Source organism: Penicillium argentinense (genome assembly GCF_028826775.1).
Source record: "Penicillium argentinense strain IBT 30761 chromosome Unknown utg000001l_segment0_segment0, whole genome shotgun sequence".
NCBI lineage: Eukaryota > Fungi > Ascomycota > Eurotiomycetes > Eurotiales > Aspergillaceae > Penicillium > Penicillium argentinense.
Window position 1 is genome coordinate 594787 of NW_026622660.1, and position 22550 is coordinate 617336.

At 48.6% G+C, this 22550-nt stretch overlaps 10 protein-coding genes across 10 annotated transcripts; 6 read left to right on the plus strand and 4 right to left on the minus strand.

Annotated features, from left to right (window-relative positions):
• Positions 1-277: 277 nt before the first annotated feature.
• Positions 278-1059, plus strand: N7532_000177 (uncharacterized protein; the record flags this gene model as incomplete). The annotated part of the gene is made up of 2 exons (XM_056612681.1): positions 278-403; positions 724-1059. 2 exons carry the CDS (start codon positions 278-280, stop codon positions 1057-1059), a joined length of 462 nt encoding a protein of 153 aa, XP_056479905.1.
• Positions 1060-2280: 1221 nt separating this feature from the next.
• Positions 2281-3571, minus strand: N7532_000178 (NADP-dependent oxidoreductase; the record flags this gene model as incomplete). Its single annotated transcript, XM_056612682.1, has 5 exons — positions 2281-2756; positions 2820-2951; positions 3003-3173; positions 3234-3349; positions 3396-3571. 5 exons carry the CDS (start codon positions 3569-3571, stop codon positions 2281-2283), a joined length of 1071 nt encoding a protein of 356 aa, XP_056479906.1.
• A 736-nt stretch (positions 3572-4307) lies between these two features.
• N7532_000179 (alpha/beta fold hydrolase) lies at positions 4308-4532 on the plus strand (the record flags this gene model as incomplete). The annotated part of the gene is made up of 1 exon (XM_056612683.1): positions 4308-4532. One exon carries the CDS (start codon positions 4308-4310, stop codon positions 4530-4532), a length of 225 nt encoding a protein of 74 aa, XP_056479907.1.
• A 28-nt stretch (positions 4533-4560) lies between these two features.
• On the plus strand, positions 4561-5405 carry N7532_000180 (uncharacterized protein; the record flags this gene model as incomplete). The annotated part of the gene is made up of 2 exons (XM_056612684.1): positions 4561-4787; positions 4859-5405. The coding sequence occupies 2 exons, from the start codon at positions 4561-4563 to the stop codon at positions 5403-5405; spliced, it is 774 nt and encodes a 257-aa protein (XP_056479908.1).
• Positions 5406-5607: 202 nt separating this feature from the next.
• N7532_000181 (cytochrome P450) lies at positions 5608-7339 on the minus strand (the record flags this gene model as incomplete). The annotated part of the gene is made up of 4 exons (XM_056612685.1): positions 5608-6599; positions 6659-6911; positions 6965-7137; positions 7195-7339. 4 exons carry the CDS (start codon positions 7337-7339, stop codon positions 5608-5610), a joined length of 1563 nt encoding a protein of 520 aa, XP_056479909.1.
• A 933-nt stretch (positions 7340-8272) lies between these two features.
• On the plus strand, positions 8273-9638 carry N7532_000182 (uncharacterized protein; the record flags this gene model as incomplete). The annotated part of the gene is made up of 5 exons (XM_056612686.1): positions 8273-8419; positions 8490-8853; positions 8914-9031; positions 9086-9150; positions 9289-9638. The coding sequence occupies 5 exons, from the start codon at positions 8273-8275 to the stop codon at positions 9636-9638; spliced, it is 1044 nt and encodes a 347-aa protein (XP_056479910.1).
• Positions 9639-12985: 3347 nt separating this feature from the next.
• On the plus strand, positions 12986-14130 carry N7532_000183 (aldo/keto reductase; the record flags this gene model as incomplete). The annotated part of the gene is made up of 3 exons (XM_056612687.1): positions 12986-12990; positions 13056-13563; positions 13630-14130. 3 exons carry the CDS (start codon positions 12986-12988, stop codon positions 14128-14130), a joined length of 1014 nt encoding a protein of 337 aa, XP_056479911.1.
• A 956-nt stretch (positions 14131-15086) lies between these two features.
• Positions 15087-16241, minus strand: N7532_000184 (aryl-alcohol dehydrogenase AAD14; the record flags this gene model as incomplete). The annotated part of the gene is made up of 1 exon (XM_056612688.1): positions 15087-16241. The coding sequence occupies one exon, from the start codon at positions 16239-16241 to the stop codon at positions 15087-15089; it is 1155 nt and encodes a 384-aa protein (XP_056479912.1).
• A 1979-nt stretch (positions 16242-18220) lies between these two features.
• On the plus strand, positions 18221-18889 carry N7532_000185 (DUF3425 domain-containing protein; the record flags this gene model as incomplete). The annotated part of the gene is made up of 1 exon (XM_056612689.1): positions 18221-18889. One exon carries the CDS (start codon positions 18221-18223, stop codon positions 18887-18889), a length of 669 nt encoding a protein of 222 aa, XP_056479913.1.
• A 78-nt stretch (positions 18890-18967) lies between these two features.
• Positions 18968-19875, minus strand: N7532_000186 (uncharacterized protein; the record flags this gene model as incomplete). The annotated part of the gene is made up of 2 exons (XM_056612690.1): positions 18968-19509; positions 19596-19875. The coding sequence occupies 2 exons, from the start codon at positions 19873-19875 to the stop codon at positions 18968-18970; spliced, it is 822 nt and encodes a 273-aa protein (XP_056479914.1).
• Positions 19876-22550: the final 2675 nt, after the last annotated feature.

A 22550-nucleotide genomic window follows, 5' to 3' on the forward strand; every position in this document is an offset into this window, starting at 1 on the left:
TCTGTGATATTAAGATCTTGTCGATCGGAGAGACTGATATTACAATCAGGAGCAGGATGATTCAGCAGATACCCAATCTCCTACCTATTTTGTATGATAATCGGGTATTCTTGGAAAAAGCAGCGCTGTAACACACTAAAAACCCCTGAATAGATGGCATCCTGAACGGGAGCCGACAGATAGTTCTTCAGTCAATCAATCGATCGCTGGGATATTTCAATTGGCCCTCACGAGTACTAGTCGAAACCGATATCCGAAAGTCCGACAGATCTGTATAATGAAAGTTTCAGGCAATGGAGCAAGAATTACAAGCATTCGGATTCTTTCGGAAATCTCCTTTGCAATCAGCTCGGTGTCGAAGCGCGAGTTTGGATTGCTCTCCGAGTTATATACGCCCAATGAGGTAAAATGCCGGGATCCGAATTTGGGGCATAATTTCGTTCTCCATCCGCAAATTCCCCACGGAAGCAAACGCACACGGCAAATCACCAGCATAGCATGCCTCTCCAGATCCTTGGGCTTGAGATACCGAGCCTCCACCTTGGGGCTCGCACCCGCTGGACGTGTACCTCCTCTCAGAATGGGACACCCCTCATCCGGCCTCACGAATAACACCCGAACTGCCCGCTGCGCGACACACGCGCCTCATACGGCAATTTTCGCAGCTAGGAAGCCAAGGACGAGAGGTATGCATGCTTCAGTATCCATTTTAGTTCCCTACAGGGCCCTTATAAACTAACGCGCGGTCCTGCCGAGCAGCCCTACAATATCCGTGCTGGTGAATCATCACCTCACCCGACTGAGGCTCAAATCAGCGAGATTCTCCACCCCGCGCGCCTCGAAGCTCTACGACCCTACGCGGCCTTTTTCGGATCCCTCGGGGAAGGACTCTGGCTCCGACTCTGTTACGACGAAGCAAACGAAGAGAAGTACGAGGCCGTCTGGACCAAAAACGAAGACTCGGATTTCGTCTGTCCAGATGGGATCATTCTCGACGACAAAGAGATCTTCAACGGACGCGATCTTGCCCGTACACTGGAATTAATCCCGAACGAATGATGAACGAAGGTGGGGATGCGCATCTACAGAGGCGGAACAGGGCCTTAAAGGTGCTAAGAGAATTGTTGGCAGATAGTGACGTAGAAGAAGGGGAGTGGGAGCGAGACTTGGCACGGTATGGCTGGTACCATGCGGCTTGTGTCGTGGCGCATCTTTTCGTCGAGGGTCAGGAAGCTCTTGATGGAGAGAGACTGTTGCGTGTCTTTTTGGATGATTGTGGGAATGTGGTTAGACAGTAGCAAACGGATGATGAGGGACAGGACGATAATTATGATGGATGGTGGGCGGCAGGGAGATTGGATGAGGAATTTATTGATTCTGGTGGGAGGCGGAGATCAGCTCAGCCTATCGCTCTGGTGGAAAGGATTGCCCTACAATTCTGTGAAATTTCCATTCAGATACCAAACTAGCCTCAGTTGGGTGCCAGCCAAATTTCGGCTCGGGCAAGCCTCCGTAGCACAAGTTCACGTCGGGTAGTATCCGGCGAACGACTATATTCTCATTAAAAGGAGACTTGTGAGATGGTATATTTACACATATCCAGAAATGGGATCATAGCAAGGTCTAGATGAACGAAGGAAAAGAGCCAGAAGAAGGAATAAAAGCGAAGATAAGCCAGAAAAGAAGGATGCAACCGAACGCACCGAAATTCTCCGACAACTGCTTCTTGCAATGTAAACCTACACTCGGACCAAAATTTGCGACAAGTATCACCAACCAAACCAAGTGGTAATTCTAGTGCAAGGCTTATATCACCAGAAACAAGAGGCTCGATAATTTGGACGCAATATAGAACATTCCTCCCAACCGTTGTCATTGACGATAAAAGATGAAAGAAAACTTTTTGAAAGACGAGCGAGGTGCTCGAACACTGAGTACGAACAAAAAGTGTGAGCGCCCTTCATTCCAGAAACATGAGCCAATAATCAATCCACGTGGACTAAGTATGAAGAGAAAACCGCCTGATGAGACAAATTCATCTCGTGACTCACTTCATAAGGATTCTTACTTTTTTTGTTCGTGTTGTCTATGGACGATGGTAACCTGGCTCCGCCATTGGGCGAGCAATCTTTTGTAGTCCACTATTCGGGAGATGTTCGTCCCCATATCCTTTGATTACTCGAAGATGGAACGATCCTATAGCCACGGAAGGGAGTTTCGAACTTGATAATGAATTCTTGATTTAAGCATTAACTAATCTATTGCGTATGGAATTGCACCTTACTCCGTTGCGACTCGAATTACCAACTTTCCAAGACCGCCTTTCCCGCTATAAACAACTTGGCAGGCGCTTCGGACAGCCTCTAGATCTCGAAGATCGACTGTTGTCCCAACGACAGTCCTCAGGCGACCGTCTTCTATGTACCCCTTGAGCTCATTCAGGTCCTTGCCAGTAGAACTCAAGTTCATGTAGGCATAGTTCACTCCGTAACGTCGAGCACGGAATTTCCTGACCTGATCCATCAGGTTAAGAGACATCCGAATGTGGATTGGCAGAGTGGGACGATGAGGGACGTCCATCAAAGAAGAGTTCTGCAGCTGATTGCCCGATGGCAAGGTCGAGACGGATATGATTTGGCCTATTTTCGGGCGCATCAAGCAGAGGTATTCCATGGCCAATCCAACTGTGTCGAAGAGGAAGTCCACGGAACCATGCTCGATTGCGTCTCTGGGGTCGGACTTTGTGTAATCGACAACTTCGTAAAGAGTTAGCAGATGGCCCAAAGATCATTGAAGGTCCTGAAATAAAAAAGTCATACTTTCGTCGACGGTTGATTCGCCGAGGAGCTCTTTAATCTTTGGAATCTTTGAGGTTGAGAGTGTGGTAATGACCTTGCCGGCTTTGAAGACATTCTTCGCCAACTGGCAAGCGAATAATCCCGTCCCGCTGACTAACGTTCGTTAGCAAAAGGGATACAAATGTTGCAGTCATGGGTACATACGGCCAGCGGGAATGAAAACGGTTTTGCCTTCCAAATCCCCGTGGTAGTTCTTGAGAGCTTGCAGTGCAGTCATGGCGGCCAGGGGGATTGAGGCTGCATCTTCGAACGAGAGCGAACTAGGCTTGAGTCCGATCTGATCCTCGGAGCACTTGACAAATTCGCTACACGAACCTGGTAAGTTTCTTCATTAGTAACTGTCGCGCATGAAGAATAGATTGTCTCTGAATTTACCTCGACAAGCCTCTGGCAATCGGATGTAGACGGCATCTCCAACTTTGAATTGGCTCACGCCGTCCCCGATTTCTGTGACTATGCCAGCGCAATCGTAGCCGATTTTAAACGGAAATCTACATCTGTTAGAACAGCCCGGCAGAAATATTAGGGTGTACTTACGCGTCCTTGATTGCCATTTTCAGCGCACCGCTGGCCTTCTTGACATCGATTGGATTGATGCTGGCCGCATGGACTTTGACAATCACATCTTTCGCGTCGCCGAGCTTGGGATTTGGCAGCTCTGAGAGCTGATACCCGGATGGCTGCGTATATGACGGGATACTGAGCGATAACATTGTTCCTGATGTCTCTGAGGAGAAACAAAATAAAAAAAGAAGGAAAAAACAACCTTTAGGAAGATGGCTCTGCCTCGAGGGCGGGTCGTGCCTTTATTGATGGCCTGGGCATAGGCGCAAAGTGGAGCCGGACTTGATCAGTCAACAAATCCGTTGTCACGTGACACTAGGGACAACAATCGGTCCGACGCCGGTTGGCGATCCCGTGATTGGCCGCGGAGGCTAGTTTTGGATCCAACAAATCCGCATCGCTGCTGCGGCCAGCATCGTCCGCCCACTTTTTGAAATGTTGTGAGACCATCACTTGCTGCAGACTCCATTCGATGCAGGCCGACATCATTATGTCACCCTCTCTCAATGCAGATGGGTCGGTAGACAGGGGCAATAGACTGTTCGTCCAAACACCGTCGAGCAATTGACTTTGGTACGAACGGTTCATTCAGGAATCGACATAAGATAATCGCAATGCCATGCCGGTTGAGTGAGAAGTGCATTTGTGGCGATTCGTAAAACAGACGGTTATATACCGGACAGAACTTGAATGAGATTTGAAAGCTGTTCAATCCGCGCAACTAGACCAATCCTTTTGGACTTTCAGCCTCTAACACTACATAATGCCCTACCGTCAAACTCCGAAATGGAGCCGAGCTCTTTTATAAGAACCGGTGCAACCCCAAGGGTCAAATAGTGGCGTTCTCTCGTGACTGCCCATTGAGCAGTGACAACTTCGAAAAAGATGGTCTTCCTGGCCTATCATGGCTACCGAGTGACTGCCCATGACCAACGCGGCCACAGTCGCTCGACCCAGACATGGGAGGGTGGAAACATGGAGACATTCGTCGACGACCTGGAAGAATTTTTCAAGAAACTCAACGGGAAGGACGCCGTGATGGTCGGGCACTCGCATGGCGGAGTTGAAGTGACCCGATACCTCGGCAAGCACGGTACACGCGCCGCGTGAAGAAAGCAGTTTTCATCGGCGCTGTGCCATGGTTGATGGTCAAGACCGCCGCGAACGCCGAAGGAACCGACAAGCCGGACTTTGGCTCCTTCCGAGCGGCCATATGACGAACAACCAGTCCACATTGTCATACACGGAAGATGATGGGGACCGGTATCTCGTGAACGGTGACACCGCTATTTCGAAGCTGGGCCCAGCAGATATCGGTGCCGTGATGGGAATTACATCTTTTATCACGATAAATATAGTGCCCGTGTCAGGCGAAAGGGGCTCCATTAATATTCTCAAACACAACACAGTCGGTTACATCCATGCCAACATGGCAGAGACCCCAAAGGATACGCCAAAGCACTGCCCGAATCAGCGAAACTAGACTTTGGCAACGAACAGACAGCTCGATTAGAGGGGATGATTGACTTTCACGGCCTGTGTCAAAACCTTCAAATCCAACGCAATGTACAGAATTCAGCATACCAAACGATCGTTCCCGCCACAGTCTATCCATCTAAGACTTACGCGACATTGATCAATGGTGTTTATGCCCCGTTGCGTGACAAGATGGTTGAGATTGATATGACTGCTATCATTGCGAATGCAAACTGCGCTGCTCTCCTGACGAACGTGCGTGGATGCACAGACAAAGCAGCTGATTTGTCGCACATCCCCGAGGGAAAGCTGTCGCATGCGATGGCCAGACTAAGGGATGAATCAGTCTCGATTAAGTATGTCGGCGAGCTGGTTAGGCGAGTGTCGAATGCATATCCATTTTCGCTGAAACTTGGAGAAACATATATCAGGCTACCTCGACCGATCAAATTCGTAGGCCGGATCGAGTTTGTTTTCAAGAACGGTAGCGAGGCCATGGAGCTCTAGAAACTCAAGTTGATTCTCATGAATTGCTGACTAATGATGGACTGATAGGATTGTTTTGCTTCTACTTATTTCTGTGCCAGGCGGACGTTAAGTGGATGTTGACAAAGCTGAGATACATTGTTGTCAAGACCCTGTATGGGCAACGATTCGTTCAATGGCAATACAAAGAAAGATTTCATTCAAAAATTTCTCGTATGACAATTTAACACCCACGAGGAGACATTCTGACCTCGATCCCACTCTGCCGCACGAAGAAGCTGTTATGGGTCTCCCAGTCCCGCTCGGGATGGACCAACTCAACATCATAGCGCGAGACAAGAGTAGCGATCACCTTGTACACCTCCAGCAAGCCAAAGTGCTTCCCAATACAAACCCGGCTCCCACCACCAAAGGTAAGGTCAGTGTTATTCATCAACTGCAGCCTCTTCTGGAACGCCTCCTCTGTTTCGCGCGTTTGATCACGAAGCCAGCGCTCAGGACGGAATTCTTCAGCGTCTTCACCCCAGACCGACTTGTTGCGTCCCGTGACATAAGGGTTCATCCCGACGACCGCGCCAGCTGGCACATGCTGTCCATTTGGAAGATTCAGACCGCCGTTCGGCACGTATCGCTCCAGAAGCATCGCAACGCCGGGATGGCACCGCATTGCCTCACGAACGACAGCATCCAGATACGGGACCTCTCTCGCAGATTTGTACGATACCACTGGTGGATCAGAGGGACATCGAGCAGGGAATTCTGCGCGCAGTCGGTTCCAAACGCGGGGATTCTTCAGGGAAAAATACAGGGCCGCATTGAGGGTGATACCAGTCGTGTCGGCGCCCGCAATCATGTTGATCATCAGATACGAAACAATCTGCATATCATCGACAACATCCGGATATTTTTCCTTAGCTTCAATGAACTTATCGAGGAAGTCCGGCTTGCTAGGATTGTGGTAGTGGGTATCCTTTCCCTGAAGCCGATCCATCAGATGCTGGATCGAGATGTTGGTGATATTACCAAAAGACGGTGGACCAATCCTCCAAACAGGGTTCTTGTCAAGCAGGTGATCCAGGATAGGCATCTGACCAACCATGGTGAAGTAGTCCATGGCCGTATCGGCGGTGCTCAGGGTATGATCAAAGTCATACCCTTTCTCGAGGTATCCAATGGGCTGGCTAAAAGTGGCTTTGCCAACAACGTCCCAGGTATCTGCCTGCATTAGCTCGGCCCACTACCGCAGCCATGACATATTGATCAGGACCACTTACAGTATGCAATCCAGTCCTCGAGTCTGAACGACTCGGTGGCGTTGGATCCATCCATAAAATTTTCCTCCAGCCGTTGACAGAAGTACGCGATCATCTCGTCAATATGGGTTTCCAGTGGGAGCACGCCGTTCATGGAATAGTACTTTGAGATGGGTCTTTTATGCAACGCGTGAACGTCTGGCTTACACTCGCTAAAGAGGTTATAGATGATTTTGCCATTGCTCTTGGCGCTACTACCGTGATAGAATTCGGTCTGATATAGTTCGTCAGTGTGTTTCAGGATGAGGTGAATGGGGACGGACATACCTTGAGGTACTCCGCTTTGGTATTGTAGATTGTCTTGGTCAACTCCGGAATATCCAGGTCCAACACATTGGGCGCGATGCGTACTACAGGGCCGTACTTTTTGTGCAACTCATGGATGACTAGATGGTACCGACCCTGTCGGACGTGAAACATCCGCCACAAGTTTGTCCATCCTAATCAGGCAAAAGGTTGAGCATAAGATCCGATCGGGAATATTAGGAACAGCTCACCTGCGAGAGGAGGACCAGGAAATCGTCGCAACGGGGAGATGAAAAAGGTTGTCAAGTACCATAGCGGAAGAGCCGCCAACAAGGCGTATACAGCGAGCACAGCATTTTCCCACGTCCCTAATTCCGAGACCAATTCGAGCTTCATTTTCGAGCAGTACACGTAGAATCGTATATAGAAAAGTCGACGTATCAACCAAGAGGAGTTCGAAACAACAAACAACCCCTGGGGAAAATCCACGATGGGCACTATATACCGGGCACGCGGAGTGGGGATCGTTTGGACAGACTCCACTATGTGTCCCCTGGCGGCGCCGATCCTCTTCATCGCCGCCCCCAGCAGGCCCGTGGCCCTCGATGCCTCGTGCACAGTCGCAGCCCAAAAGCAAGATCGACCATTGTCTCGGTCTAGATTCCCCACCGACGCACCGGCGGCCGGCCAAAGTACACACAGTGGAGCTTAGCGCGAAAGACGGGGCGACGCGCACGATCCGAACCAACCACACGCCCTCGAATTCACAGCGACCTGTCCTAAATGACCAGTCGATGGAGCCCGGAATCCTCTCGCCCACCTCCACGCGGGCCTCCCGCCGGTTTGACAGTTGACCTGTCGAATGCACGGACAGAGCGCCTTTAGTCGGCTCGTGTGGACATTGCCTTGGGCGTCTGGTATGGTCCTCAACGAGCGAGGCAGCACAACGTAGTCAAAGCTAAAAAGCGCCTCTGTTCGAGCTCGTGTTCCAAACGAGCGAACCGCAGAATGGGCCGGCATCGCCATGCCAGAATGAGCTATGAGCGACGTCGAAATTCGGTTGACTGTTTCAAGCCCGCCCTCGCTTGTACTTCTGCACAGGGCCAAGGCGCTACTGGTGATAGCTCACAATTTTCTTGTTCAAGGCATCGCTGTGCAGATTTAGGGGTCCGCCATGGCGATGGATTCATTTATATCTGATAATGCCATTGCCTGGCTTCATGGGTTCTTGTTGCAGCGAGATTCATGGATTTTGAAGTATTTGGCTGATTGACCTTTCGGCTTCATTTTTCCAATTTTTTCAAGAGTGACTTTGAAACTGAATCCAAAATGCTGGCTGGCAAAGGTATTCACGCGATCGCCGTGATGTGGGTGATGGTTTTCATCTCCTTCATCCTTGTGCCTCTGCGAATGTACACGCGAGTCTACGTGATCAAGGCTGTCGGACTTGACGACCATGTTTTCAATCTTGCTTGGGTAAGTTGAAACATTCCTAATTTCAGCATGCGCCCGATGATACGAAAGCCAAAAGCTGACGGAAGCCCAGGTATTCCTACTCCTATATACCATCTTCATGACCATTTCTGGAGTCCACGGATTCGGGCAGCCCATCACAAGCCTGGATCCAGACTCGGCTGTTAACGCCGTCTACATGGAGATGGTGGGGCAGACCTTTGCCATTCTCGGAATGGCCATAGCGAAGCTCTCGCTGGGTATCTTCTTACTCCGCATTGTGGTGAAGCAGTGGCATCGCATCTCGATTTGGATATCGATGGTAAGCCTGTCGATTGTCTCGGTCATGACTGCAATCATTTTCTGGATTCAACGTCTTCCGTCGGAGTCCATTTACGATCCTCGTGTTCCTGGTCGGACTATTGTCTCTGTCACGCCGGTTGCTGTTTTGCTTGGATGTGAGTTTCACGGTTCAGTAAATTCCCACTCTTATATTGCTTGAATACTAATTTAAAAAGCATGGTGTGCTGCCGTTGATTTTTACTTTGCGGCGTTGCCCTGGGTCTTCATCTGGAAGCTCAATATGAAGTTCAAGGAGAAGATGTCGATCGCAATCAGCTTGAGTCTCGGCTTCATGTAAGTTCTTTCCAAGAATATTCATTGAGATGAAAGACTAACTCGTACTGTCAGAGCATGTGCCTGTGGAATCGTGCGAACTATCGATCTTGGAGGGCTCTCAAGCAGTAACTACACTGGTAAGTGAGCTACCTTCTTATGCATCCGCATCTCTCTATATGCCTGAGCTCCAATGGTGTGAACATTTTGACTCATCCCTAATTCTTTTCTCGTCCGAAACGCTTATCAGTTCGAACCCAACTAACTCCAAATTTCAGAGGACACAGTAGACCTAATCATCTGGTCTGGCGTCGAGCTCGCCATAACCCTTATCTGCGTCGGCATCCCCACCGTCCGCCCCCTCTACCGCACCATTTTTCACGGATCCAAGCCCGGCAACTCCTCGAATAGCAGATACATCAAACAAGAAGAATTCAACCACTCGTCGAGATTCCGAATGCGCAACTTGGCCAAAGACAATACGTTGTTTAGCGTAACGCAGGAAGGTCACACCGAGTCGTATATTTCTCGAAATAATCGGAGCGACGAGGAGATTCTTGTTGGTCAGAATGTGAACAATAACGATGGAATCGTGATTCGGGAGGAGGTGTGCATCGAAAGGAATTGAAAAGAAATTACTGGAAGCTTGGTTTCTCCTTTGTTTAAAACTCGAAAAATATGACAGCGCCTTATTCTTGGAAATGCGGTATGAAAAGTCTATAGTCATGATGCCCTGCACAGCAATCTCTCATAAATAGGCGTTCCAATTGTGAGCTGGCAATAATTGCAACAAATATTTGTCCAAGAGGAGAGTGAAAAGCAGCCCAATAGCCGATGTTGAGAACCGCTTCCTCTTTGCATGTCCTCATTTTGTCTTTACGTCGAATTCGTGCTTTCTGTCGGCCTCAAAATACTAAGCCCTTCTAGATACTGTAAACTTTCGGCGATATTTCAGATGATTTTGCTACGTCGCGATCATTTCTAGCGCCTTCTACCAACTCAGACTATAGTAACGGGATACTATCAAATGTCTCTGTAGTTGTTATCTTGTTACCACTCAATGCGCTGTCAGTAATCTGTGAAATTAACGCCGCTGAGATCTATCACATAATAAAATACCGGAAATCGAAACAACGCATTTCGATTTAGCTTGGTAGAAGCCAGTCATTACCAGCAGCCCCCATGTCTATATATGCGCTTCACATGTTACAGATAGCGACGGACAATCGCCTACTAAACTTGGTGAAGGCGCAGCCCCAATGCCAGTATTAATTCTCTAATACAAGGAATAGTCTAGCTTATATAGCCTTGAATCCGCCTCGCGAGCCACTATGTTGGCACTCCCGCATCCTTCGGTGCCCAAATCAACTTAAGACCAAATGATTTGAAGAGATGCTTCACATAAAACTATATCAAAAATCAGTTCATCCAACACTGTGCCGGGATCTCTACCCCCATGCTCTACCCAAGCCTCAGAATGATGTGTGAGGTCAGAGTGGTTGGTTACGAGATGTTCTCGGGAGTTGATCTGCTGTGGTGATATGATATTTTGGAGCTTAATGAAAAAGGCAAGTCCGATTATCACTTCAAACAAGTCAAATTCAGGCACTTAATCTAAGCCTGGAGATCACGGCATAAATGGAGAGAAGTTCCCTAATGAAAAATTCTTCGACTATTCCCTCTACCACGAAGTCCAAATCTACTGGAAATACTTACTCAAAGAACATCTGGCAAATCTACTGCATTACATCACATACATACGTCTTCCCATAGTCCACCCCACAATGTCGAAATGAAAGAGCCGCGGCTGGTAGATGCACAATTTTCCCCAAAGAGTTCCAAATAAAGAAACTTTGTGCAGCAAACAAAACACAGAGCTCAAACACGACGGGAAGTTCTACGAAGTCTTGGTGGTGAAGCACAGGGTTTTCGAGTGCGATTGGAATTTGTTAAAGGTTTCTGACCTACTTGCCGAGGAAATCATAGCGAAAACTCGATTTCGGAGCGGCAACGAGCAGGCAGATGTGTACGCAGCTGAATGGTTGCTGAACCTCAATCGTTGAAATTTGGGTTCGCCCGTTGATCCCTTCTCTTGTCGCCTGGACATGAGTGTAACTTCGACGAATTGTTGGCTAAGATTGGGCTGTGGAAATATTTAAAGACAAGGTGTCTGATCATTTTGATCAGGGAAGAAAGACATGGGAAATGCAAGACTTAAAGCTTTCAGCATTAAGGATTTCCGTGAAGCTAGAAGGGCTTGAACGGCAGCACCCCGACTACTACTGCACCGATAATGGACCATACGGTCGACCGAGCGGCATTAGCTGTTAAAATTTTCTTTTGTGTGCATGTTCTTTGGTTTTATCTCTGTGTCATGATTCTTGATGTCGAGAGTTTGATCCTGTTATGCGATCTGTCTCAGAGCCTCTAATTTGTGTACCTCCAGCTCAGCTAGATTCGCACACATTGCAACTATATTGAATTCCTGTGCTTCCATGCAGCTACGAATAATTTTATTCATATAGACAACGACCTCCAGTAAAAACATTCAAATTTCGCATTGGGTCTTGTCAATTATATGGCGAAAGCTGCAGGCTGCAGCAAGCGCGCCATTATCAGGATCCGGTCTAACCTGCGACTATTCGATAGTGTCAAAGCCCCTCCTATGAAACCTGGACGGCCACGGAGCATCACTCCGATTATGCTGGAGCCCTGTGCGACCATCTACTCGAAAAGCCGGATCTATACCTTCATGAGATGGAGCTCTTCTTTCTTGATGAATTCGAAGTATCTGTACCAAAGTCCACGATCAGCGATGCCCTGCATCGCAAAGGGTGGTCCAAGAAGACAGCTCGACAGAAAGCGAAAGAGCGTAACCCAGATTTACTGTACAGCATTTCCGGAATTCGGTGTCACTCGACCGTGACTCTTTTGTTGGAGCACCTGTATTGTGCGGTCACCCTGATACGCACTACTCATGCATTAGGGTTACGCCTCTATCTATGAGACTGGGTCGTGACCCACACAGAACCTAGATAATACAACTCCCTTACACATGCAACAACACCAAGCTCAAAGGGGTTATTAATATTTGGGTCCGAAAAGAACCGACCGCCTTCACTCAAAAGGGCTAGACCTTATCAGCCCCACGCTCCCATACGCACTTGAATAGGTAGCCGGATATGAGCTACAAAGGGGTATGAGGGGTGTCGTGGATAGCCAGACTGCCGGGTAGTCTCTTAGGTATATGGCGTTTTCTTATCGATTGCGTTCAAGCGACCCATGGTCCCACTCCATGCAGCTGTCAGCAATTAGCGTGAGTGTAACCTTATTCCCAAAGGGGGCAAATTCTGGCAATAAGCATAACTTGAGCTTGACCAAAGGGTCTTAGATGACTAGAAGAATTCGTGAGTAATCCCACCTGCGGTCTCTGGAGTAGATCAACGGTAAGCATGAAACCGATGGGCTAAGACTCAAAAACGCACGACCACTGCATGACGTACCGGAAACGGATCGATTAGATAGTGTCAGGATGAGGAATTGATGTACTGGCTAGTACTGAAGATGTCCCAATAGAATAAGATGATGAATTGAAGGTTGCTGAGATCGATTGAGCGATCTCAGGGGTCTTTATAATCGAACTGTGGCTTGTTATGAAACCATACTAGGAAGAATTGGGTGAACGATGAATAAGCCTATCCCGAAGGGTCCTAGTGGTATTTGACCACCCCCTCAGTTTGTCAGATAGGGCTAGCCCGATTTTGCTGGATCATGATCGTATGGGGACAGATGAGGTAATTTTGCCTGTCATCAATTAGCGCTGCCGGATACTTCTTCGTTTCTTCATGATTAGTGGCAAAATAGATGCTCCAAATTATATAAAGATCGCTGGATGCGTCGCTGCTTCGAAGCTTGATCTTCAGCACAGATCAGTTGAAATCTATCAATTTTCTGCTCATAAGCATACAAAGCGACATGGAGTATATCAAGCAAGTCCAACTCCCCTCCCCGCAGATTGCTCGAGCTAACAAGAAATTCCTACTAGACTCGGGAAATCGGGCCTTAAGGTCTCCAAAATTGTGCTTGGCTGTATGACATACGGTGATCCTAACTGGCAGCCTTGGATCACTGACGAAACCGCTGCACTTCCTCTTATCAAACACGCTTATGATCAGGGTATCAATACATGGGATGTTGCCGACACCTATTCCAACGGAAAATCGGAGGAAATCCTCGGAGCTGCTTTGAAAAAGTACGATATCCCAAGATCGAAGGTCGTGATCATGTCCAAATGCTTTCACGAGGTGGACGAATCCCGAGGTCCTTTGAACGCCGCCGACTTTGGTATCAACGACGGCATCAGAGTGAATCGAGTTGGACTTTCACGAAAACACATTTTCGATGCAGTCGAACGAAGTGTGGAACGACTTGGCACCTATATTGACGTTTTGCAAATCCACCGTCTTGACCGGGATACTCCTATGGAAGAAATTATGCGAGCTTTAAACGATGTGATTGAGAGTGGAAATGTTCGCTATATCGGCGCCAGTTCTGTAAGTTCTTTTCTTGTCACAGAAATATTATATGGAATTTGTTGACGGATTCTAACCGGGAGATAGATGGCTGCATGGGAATTCCAGATGCTCCAGAATATCGCCGAAGAAAAAGGCTGGCATAAGTTCATCTCCATGCAAGGATTTTATAATTTGTTGTACAGAGAGGAAGAGCGCGAAATGTTCCCCTACTGCCGTGCGACTGGCGTAGGGCTCCTTCCGTGGTCTCCCCTGGCAGCTGGCGTGTTGGCTCATGCGTGGACAGATCGCTCGGACAAACGTGAGCAGCAGGATGTCTTCCTCAAGGCCCTATTCAGAAGCCAGGAGGACAAGTCTGCGGAGGAAATTGTCTCCCGTGTCGGTCAAGTTGCCGAAAAGAAGGGTATCAGCATGGCTCAGGTGGCTACCGCATGGGTGCTCGCTCAGAAAGGCTCCGCACCAATCCTAGGCTTGGACTCCATCGATCGGATTGATCAGGCCGTCAAAGCAATCAAGGTTGAGCTGACAGAGAAGGAAATCTCTTTTCTGGAAGAGCCATATCTCCCCAAGCAGGCAATTGCCTTTTAAGCACGGGTGTGCATAGGTGAGCATAGCAAATTTGTCTTCTGCTAGCTACTTATGACTGAGAGATCAGTCTCTTCAATCACCGTGATACTTCTGTGAATCAAATAAGTCATTTCGCACCATCCTTCCGCTCCATCAGGGTGAGATGCCTCTCTATTGCTTCAGACTAGCCACCCAAGTCATGTGGCCGATTTCTTGCGTTTAGTAGTTTCAGCCAAAATCTAACGTGTTGTCATAAAAGGCAATCTGCTTGAATCTTTGACGTAGATTCGAAGGCACGGCGATGCAGGCTTAATGTGTAACTAAGCATGTATGGTCACTTATTCGAAGAAGCCGGAAGTTTCTTTACATTAGCTCTGAAATTCAAACGATTTCCCTCGTTGTGCTTGCTACATCATCAACTTAGGGGCTATAGAGAGATTGCTGAAGTTGCACGAATGCATCTAGACAACTCGATGTCGTGAACATAATCTGTAGCGCAAGAGATTCTTCGCAATCACTTCATCACTGACATCTAAGAGACCCCGGAGGATCTGGGATGCGTTGTTATTCGAGCTTCGGGAGAAACGACTGTTTTGTCATGTGAGGGGGTTCGTTGCTTCACAGCTTTACTGTACGTGGCAAGGGAAATCTATGAAGCTACTGGGAAAGTGCTCCTCTGCTCATTTAGTTGCTATCAGGATTTGTTCTGACCGTAAGAGAGGGCTCATTGGATAGACAATCAAGGATTCTGTGAGCAGAAAAGACATCAGTATTAGTTACTTTTGATGTTGATTGATTGGTTACTGAATGACTGCTTTTGACTCTGTCCACCGTAGACGTGACCCAGCACACCGATCTTCTACTCCATCTCTTCCAGTTGGAGTTTACTGAAGCTCTCACGGGATTTGCATATGGTTATTGAAGAAACAGATTCCGATCTTATGTTCAGAGTTTTGTCTGTCTGTACCAAAGCCAGCCTACTCTGGAGCAGTAATAGACTTGGGTATCTGTACAAAGGAGTACGAAGCATTGGCAGCCAAGAGGAAAGATGCTTTCCCGGTCACTTTGGGATCCGGACCGATAAAGTTGCCTGGGAAACCAATGTCAAAGGAGGTTTGGCTTTCAAGGTACTCGATTTGCTCCTTCGTCAACCGGATCTTGAGAGCCTGAATGTTGTCCTTGAGATGCTCGACTTTACGACCGCCAACAAGAGGGAACACATTTGGCGCCTTCGCCATGACATAGGCCAGAGCAATCGCGGTCAATGATTTGATCCCATGTTCATTGGCCACCTTTTCAAGTGCTGCACTCATTGCGGCTTCCTCTTCACTTTGATCCGGACTCAAAATGCTGCGGAGGCCCTCCCCCCGTGCTTTGCGTTGTTCAATTTCCGCCTTGGTTTTGAACTTTCCACCGCCCATGACATCCCAGGGGGCAAGTGCCATTCCAAAATGGCGTGCCATTGGAATGATGTCACGCTCGAAGTCGCGAAGTATGACATTCCATCTTCCTTGATAGATGCTGAAAGGTGTTTTTCCGTGAGCGCGAGCGTAGAGGTTTGCCGCTGTCACGACCCATGCTGGTGTATCTGAGATACCCAAGTAGAGGACCTTGCCTTGTTCCACGAGGATATGGAGGCTGTCCATGATCTCTTCAATGGACGTGGTCTGATCCCACCAGTGAAGGTACAAAATATCAATCCAGTCGGTTTGAAACTTCGTCAAAGAGTCACGAACACTCATATGAAGGCTTCGTCTATGATTGCCACAGTGGTTTGGGGCTTTCCCTTTGCCTAGACTGTATGATCTGAAGTCCGTTGTGAACTTGGTCGCGATCACCAGTTGATCACGGTTCTTGCGCTGGGCCATCCATTCTCCGATCCACGTCTCCGATTGCTCATCCTGGTAGTTGTTGGCCGTGTCAATGAAGTTTCCGCCGGCTTCGTGGAACGCATCAAGAAGCTTGAATGACTCCTCTTTGCTCATGGAGCCCATAGATTCTGCCCATGCATTGCCGATGGACATGGCTCCAAGCTGAAGCGGAGAAACCCGAATTCCGGCAGTGGAAGAGAGAACGCGGTAACGTCCCAACTCGGTGGCCGGTTCAGGTGCAGGAGCCCAAAGAGACGCCATGGTGAAGAGTATTGAGGGTCTTGAAAGAGGCTGGTAAAGAAAAAGAGCACCGATGGGGCGATTTGAATACTTGCTGGTAGCACAAGAAAGGGAGTCTCTTGGTTGCGCTACTTTGTGGCGGCCGTCGAACAGGTTATATTTATATTGCAGTCTCATGCTTGGCAGGCTGTCGCCGCCTTAACTCAACACCTGTGAGTTGTCGAGACTGCGCGATATCCACGGATATTACAGTGGGGTTCTAGTGGGGTTACAGTGCCCCTCGTCATCAATTTGCATTTGACACATTTAACTAGCTGAGGTGGCATGCCTTTATAGCACCAGAATAGCTCCACCCGAGCCCATGGAAGACATTCACCTGAACACCGCATATTTTGTAACTAATCTTTAACACTGATTTCCATTTCACATTTGAACAATTCCAACCCCACGAGAAAGGGCATTGGCTACATGTAACTATGAATCTTAAGTGGCGTCCTCGATTGTGGGCAATCAAATTTTGACTGCCTCGTGATGACTCGTTTCTTTTCTTTGGTCGAACCATCCAGGTAACTCCACTGTTAGTGGCCCGTGCAGTTGGAACTGGGAAATAGACACCATCTCAGATCCTGCGGAATCCACAAGTGGTCGATGACATGAAAGATGTGATTGAACGAGTCAACCATGGAACGGGAGCGACCCTCTGACTCGGATCTTTTTCTTTCTAGACCCAACCCACCACCTGTTCGTGTCCTATCGTTCTGTCGTCAACTTACATGGAAAGAGGGAAATATTAGTAGAAACTATATGCCTTGCTCCACTGATTTTGAAGCGGATTGCCCTACACTCGGTCTTACAATGCGTCAATACTTGTCGGAATGACCGCTCGTCTAGTACCGCAAGCCCGAAAATACGACGAAGGCTGCGAGAGCATATGAACCAAAGAACACAACAGTGTTCCTGCAAAACCCCAATCTAAAATGCCTCCTTTGGGTATAAGGTTATGGATTGGCGCTAATTGCTGACAGCTGATGGTGGACCATGGAACTCGGGGCGCGGTGTCTGTTTCGCTACTTCCGACTAGCCAGTGGGGCACAGAGCTGCCATTCATTTTGGGACGATTCCGATGCCAATCTCCATCTATCAGGTGAATGGATGCTGCTTTTCGGTTCTTGAACAGCGAGTCGATTCCATAACATAAATGCAGTAACTAAATAAAAGTCGCAGCACCCCAGACTGATAATCACTGACTATATAATATTCTGCCCGCCCTTAACCCCAAGGTCCTTAGCCCGTCAATCTAATATGGTGTACACCATACCAACCATGGCCCTCAATAGTAGCTCTGACACAACGCGGCGGAGTCCTAGCCAGGTGCTCTACCTCCGACTAAACCATCTGAGCTATGTTAACTGCTATTACCGTAGATGGGCGGTGAAAGCGGTGTTCGAGTTGGGATGCTTTGCTTAGTCACTGTAGTGCTTGATTCGCTACCTCCCTCCATCTACCGGACTTGGATTCCATTCATTCGCCACCGTAAAGCTCTCACTACTATTCCTCAAGATCCATCGCTGTTTTATCCACAATAAGATACTTATCTGTTGATCTTGTTATTTCCTATGCCCCGTGTATAAAGCAGTCAGCTATCAGCTATCAGCCATCCTTCGCACAGCCCTCTCCACAGATCCCGTGTCGTCATTGAGGTTTCCTCCGCTATGACGTCCCACCTGCATCGCCCACCGCCCGAAATGGAGGTGACAGTACGGGACAGCTGGATAGGAGTCACGGATCCAAAACGGCGACGAAAGTTGCAGAACCGACTCAATCAAAGATTGCGCAGTGAGTAGTGCTGTCGAGATGAATTCATGATCAGCCCATGATTGGCTAGGCTAGCTTCAATGGATGGAGTCCCCTGCTAACATCATGGGCCAGGGCAACGTCAACGAGCGGCCAAAGCTGAAAATCCCGGGTCTTCGACTCCGGTCGCTAGCGACATCGCTTCGATGATCTTGGATACACTGCGCATCCTGGGCCCGACCACAGACGATGCGAATCTTGTCCTCCGGCAACTTGAAATAATCCTTACTGCCCACGCCGAACGCATGGGTGGCTCACCACTCGTAGATCTACGCTTAAATGTGACGAGACTCAACGTCCTCAGAGCATTGCATGCCAATTTGGAAATTCTAGGCTACAGCTCAAGCGCTATTCAAGACGATGCTCAGTCATGCTTTACCGTACTGGGACCTTCACAAGCGAGTGACTTGCGTGAGGCGACTCTACCACCCGCTCTCACACCGACCATGATTCAGTGGACGATTCCCCATCATCCGTGGCTGGACCTTATCCCCTTCCCGCGAATGCGAGATAACTTGATCCTGGCGCAAGATTTGATGGATGATGAGCAATTGTGCCGCGATATGTGTGGGCAGAGGCCTCCCCCTTCTTCCAGCCAGAACCTCTGTCGGGGATCGGGAATCGGCGAAACGGGTGTTCTCGTTTGGCGGGATCCATGGGATCCGTCGGGCTGGGAAGTTACCGAGACATTTATCCGACTTTGGGGTTGGGCCATTCAAGATTGTTGGGATCTTTTCAGTTCCACCGACGCATGGCGGGTTCATCGCGGGGAGAAGCCGTTATTTGGGAAAATTGAGAGTGTCCAACGACACTAAGTATAGGGAAGTGATATCAGGCTACAATAAGGGCATCGAGAGGCATGTCTTTCTTTTAAGAAAATTGATCACGCGCCTCTATTCTACCGCAAGCTTGTATATATTCTCCAAGTCTTCCCCTTCAATGCAATTGATCTGGTTTTGTACCACCGCTTCTACCGCTTGATCGATCTCCACGTCGCCTTGAACGAGATCAAACCAACCATTGGCATCATTCCGGCTCAACAGGCTCACGGCAATGGATGCAACATCGCCGATAGGCAGTTGGCCAAGCGCTTGTGTCTTTCCGAGCTTCACCTTGCCCGTTCCCGGACTCGTCAGCAACCAGCTAGGTCGCAAGCTGATGGCCTGTAATCTAGGCCCGCCTCGGAGCTCCCTCTGGCGGGCCATTGCGATTAAGTACTCATCTGCTTGCAACTTGGCATCCTTGACACTAGGGTATGAATTGGACTCTGAATGATAGTCGCGAATGTCTCGTTGATTCCACCAGGGTGCGGGTTTGCGGCGTGAAGCGGGGAACGAAATCATCAGGAATTTGCGCACATAGTCGGCGCGGCTTGACGCCTGCATGATGCGCTGTGCAACGTCGCGATCAATTTCGTACGGGTTGGAAAATGAACCTGCCGAGTTATGAGTATTTTTTTTTCAAATGTTTACTCCCCTGGCTTAGCAGGAAAGGAAATGAGCCATCCTCCGAAATACTCACCTGCCGCAAAGACGATACAGTTGGGTCGAACCTGCTCCAGGAGATGGGACGCTTCGTCCGAGGTCTTGATAGTCCGCAAATCGCAATGGATCACCCTTAGACGGGAGGGTTGCTCCTTGTTTCCCAGGCGCAGAATGTCCCCTTCTTGCTGGGGATTACGAATCACGCTGGTGACCGTCCAGGACCGGGCCACCATCAATTTCGTCATGGCCCGCGCGACTCGGCCGTTGCCACCAAATAGAAGCACGTGAACGCCAGGTATAGCCTCTGCACTCGCCATTTTTCTCACTGCAGATGCTAGACGGTTGATAAATGGTCTGAGACTGCGTGAAAAATGCCTTCATGGGCACCAAACTTGGGGGTTTCGGGTTGTGTATACTTATACCACTTTGGTGGATACGGCATGAGTGATCCTGCCGCAATTATGCACTAGTATGAGAGGGGCGAATGAATCTGAATATCAAATGAATTTCCTGCGAACGTCCATCAATAAGACTGTGTTTCCTTCTTGTTCATTCCCAGCTAGTGGGACTTCGTGTCATCACCAGGACCCACAATAGCCACTAAAAGCTGACACCTACAGATGGCGAGAGTAAAGTAGGCACAAAGAGTACTAGATCTACTAGATTTATTGAGAGCGCTGATTGGCCCAACTAATTCCGGATCCCCGCCAGTTGTAAGCACGAATTAGCCCTCGCCAGGATGCGACCCGTAGGTATCCGCTTTGGGAAGCGGTTTTGGTGGCAGTAAGGCACGGATAACCTTTTAACTACCCAGACCTCCGCAGACATGGGCTTACCACTTCTTAATCGACATAGAAGAGCTTGAATGACTTGAGATATAATTTATAAATAAAAAAACTCCTATGCTGAATGCTGACCAAGAATAGATACTAAAGGTGTTCAGAGTGTCCAAGAGGTGGAAAGTGCTTGCGATCCCAAAGAGAAGCGGCGTTTTCGTCACCAGTCTTTGAAAGGAACCGAAATAAAAAAAAAATAAAAGCGACATCCCATGCCTGAAGACAGTCTTCAACAAAAAGTTTCAGTCACTTCAAACATCCAAGTCGATTTATGTCCAGGCGTGCAATAGACTCATAGCACACTGGGCTTTCCTGGCGACAAATGAGTCATTAAAACGCCTTGATTTATCCCTTTTGCCTCTTAATGAGATACGAGGCCAGTATGAAACACAAGCTAACGAATGTGGCTATGAAGCACATGTACCCATAGCTCTTGGATACTTCACCGCCCATATTGGAAGAAAAACTTCTACCGGTTAGCCCTGCTAAGCCAAAATGTACTCTATCATATTCGATTGCCGCATGTATCTTTTCTCTAAACATCGTCGATATGGTGCATGGAGCTACTACTGCCGGTATGCTGTAACTCTCGATCCGAAAATATGTACCACATTGTGGTCTACCAAAACGCAAGGTGTACCGGAAAGTCTATCACATTCTCTGGTGATTCTGGAGATTGCAGCAACGGATTGGGCAATGGCGGTTCGGGAATTCAACTCTTAGTATTGGAGAATGGCGGGGAGTTTGTCTTCTATGGTCAACCCGGATGTCCTTCATCCACGCAAACTGTTTGGATGGAGTGAGCTAAACAGAGTGCAGCTTGCCGAACGTTGTATTCGTAGCTATCTGGCTAACTCAGGAAGGAAGAAGGAAAGGAAGAAGGTGTGTGTGACGGAGAAGGTAAGGTGTAGCCCGTCACCGCCCAGGTCCCGTGATTTCAAGTACAAACCAAACTGGCATTGGCTGCAAGCCGTTGAATGGGAACCCCGTGTCATTCAAGTTTTTTTGACGCCTGAAGGTTTCAGATAGCAGCTACGTCGGGTTGTGTTTTTAAGAGAGCGAGTAGAAGCAAAGCCAAGCTAGCCTATGACCCTTTTGAGAACACTGTGTGCAATGTCTTCCCAGAGTCATGGCTTTTGAGAGGGAAGAAGTATAGGCCACTATAATTCCATCGGCCGCTCCGGGAAAAGAGCGGAGGGAGGGGGATCGGTGTAGGCGAATTGAGCCTTTGCATTGGTTTATTGATAGAAAATGGAAACAGATTCCTAAAAAGGAAGTAGCCTAAAGATGGTGATTTTCTACGAAGGCCTCCCGCTTGGGAGATTCATGATGGGAACTGTGCACGTATGCCTCTTCCTTTGGGCAGTAACTCGGACGAGGGTCTGATCAAATTGACAGCGTCGGTATATCTTCCCAACTGGTTCAACAGCGTGGTGTTACGACCCCTGCAGCCACCCACTATTTGAGGGGCCGCAACTTACTGATGGGCCACCGAGAGCCAACGAATCTGAAGGAAGCACGTGAGCAGAAATGGGCAGCCATTTCCGGCTGCTTATTCACCATCCCGACCTATAACTACTGAACTGGGAAAGCTCAAGGCAGCGCAGTCGGCACAGGCAGGTCGAGACACGAGAGATCAAGGGACAGAGTCATAGGCTAGGTAGAACAAAACACCAACAGCGAAGAAGTCCAGTGTGAGTCTAGCAGCAGGAGATACTGTTGATTTATTGAATGAACCGACGGAACGTCGTGCTAGACGGCAGGAATAGGAAAACAGAAATTAAGGGAAAAACTCCATGGAAATAAAAATAATGCGTGGCTTCGAACTTCGTGCATACCTCTTGTTGTTCTTCTCTCTGTTGCTTTCTTGCTTCTCTGTAGAAGCTCTTTAAGACAAACCAAACAGACTAGACGGCCATGCGAAAACGTCTAAGTCCAACATGTCACCAGATCCCCTACTACACTACCTACTGAAGAGGGGAACGCTCGATGGCAGCACGCGCTGAGACGTGCGGGTCGATTCAACAGAAAAACCACCACAAAACACACGCGTAGCAATCAGGAAATAGCGACATTCCCAAATGTAGGGGTCAGGTCGGGGAGGTGTAAGAAGGTGTATTCTAGAACTAGCTATCCGGCCACTGTATACTGCCGGC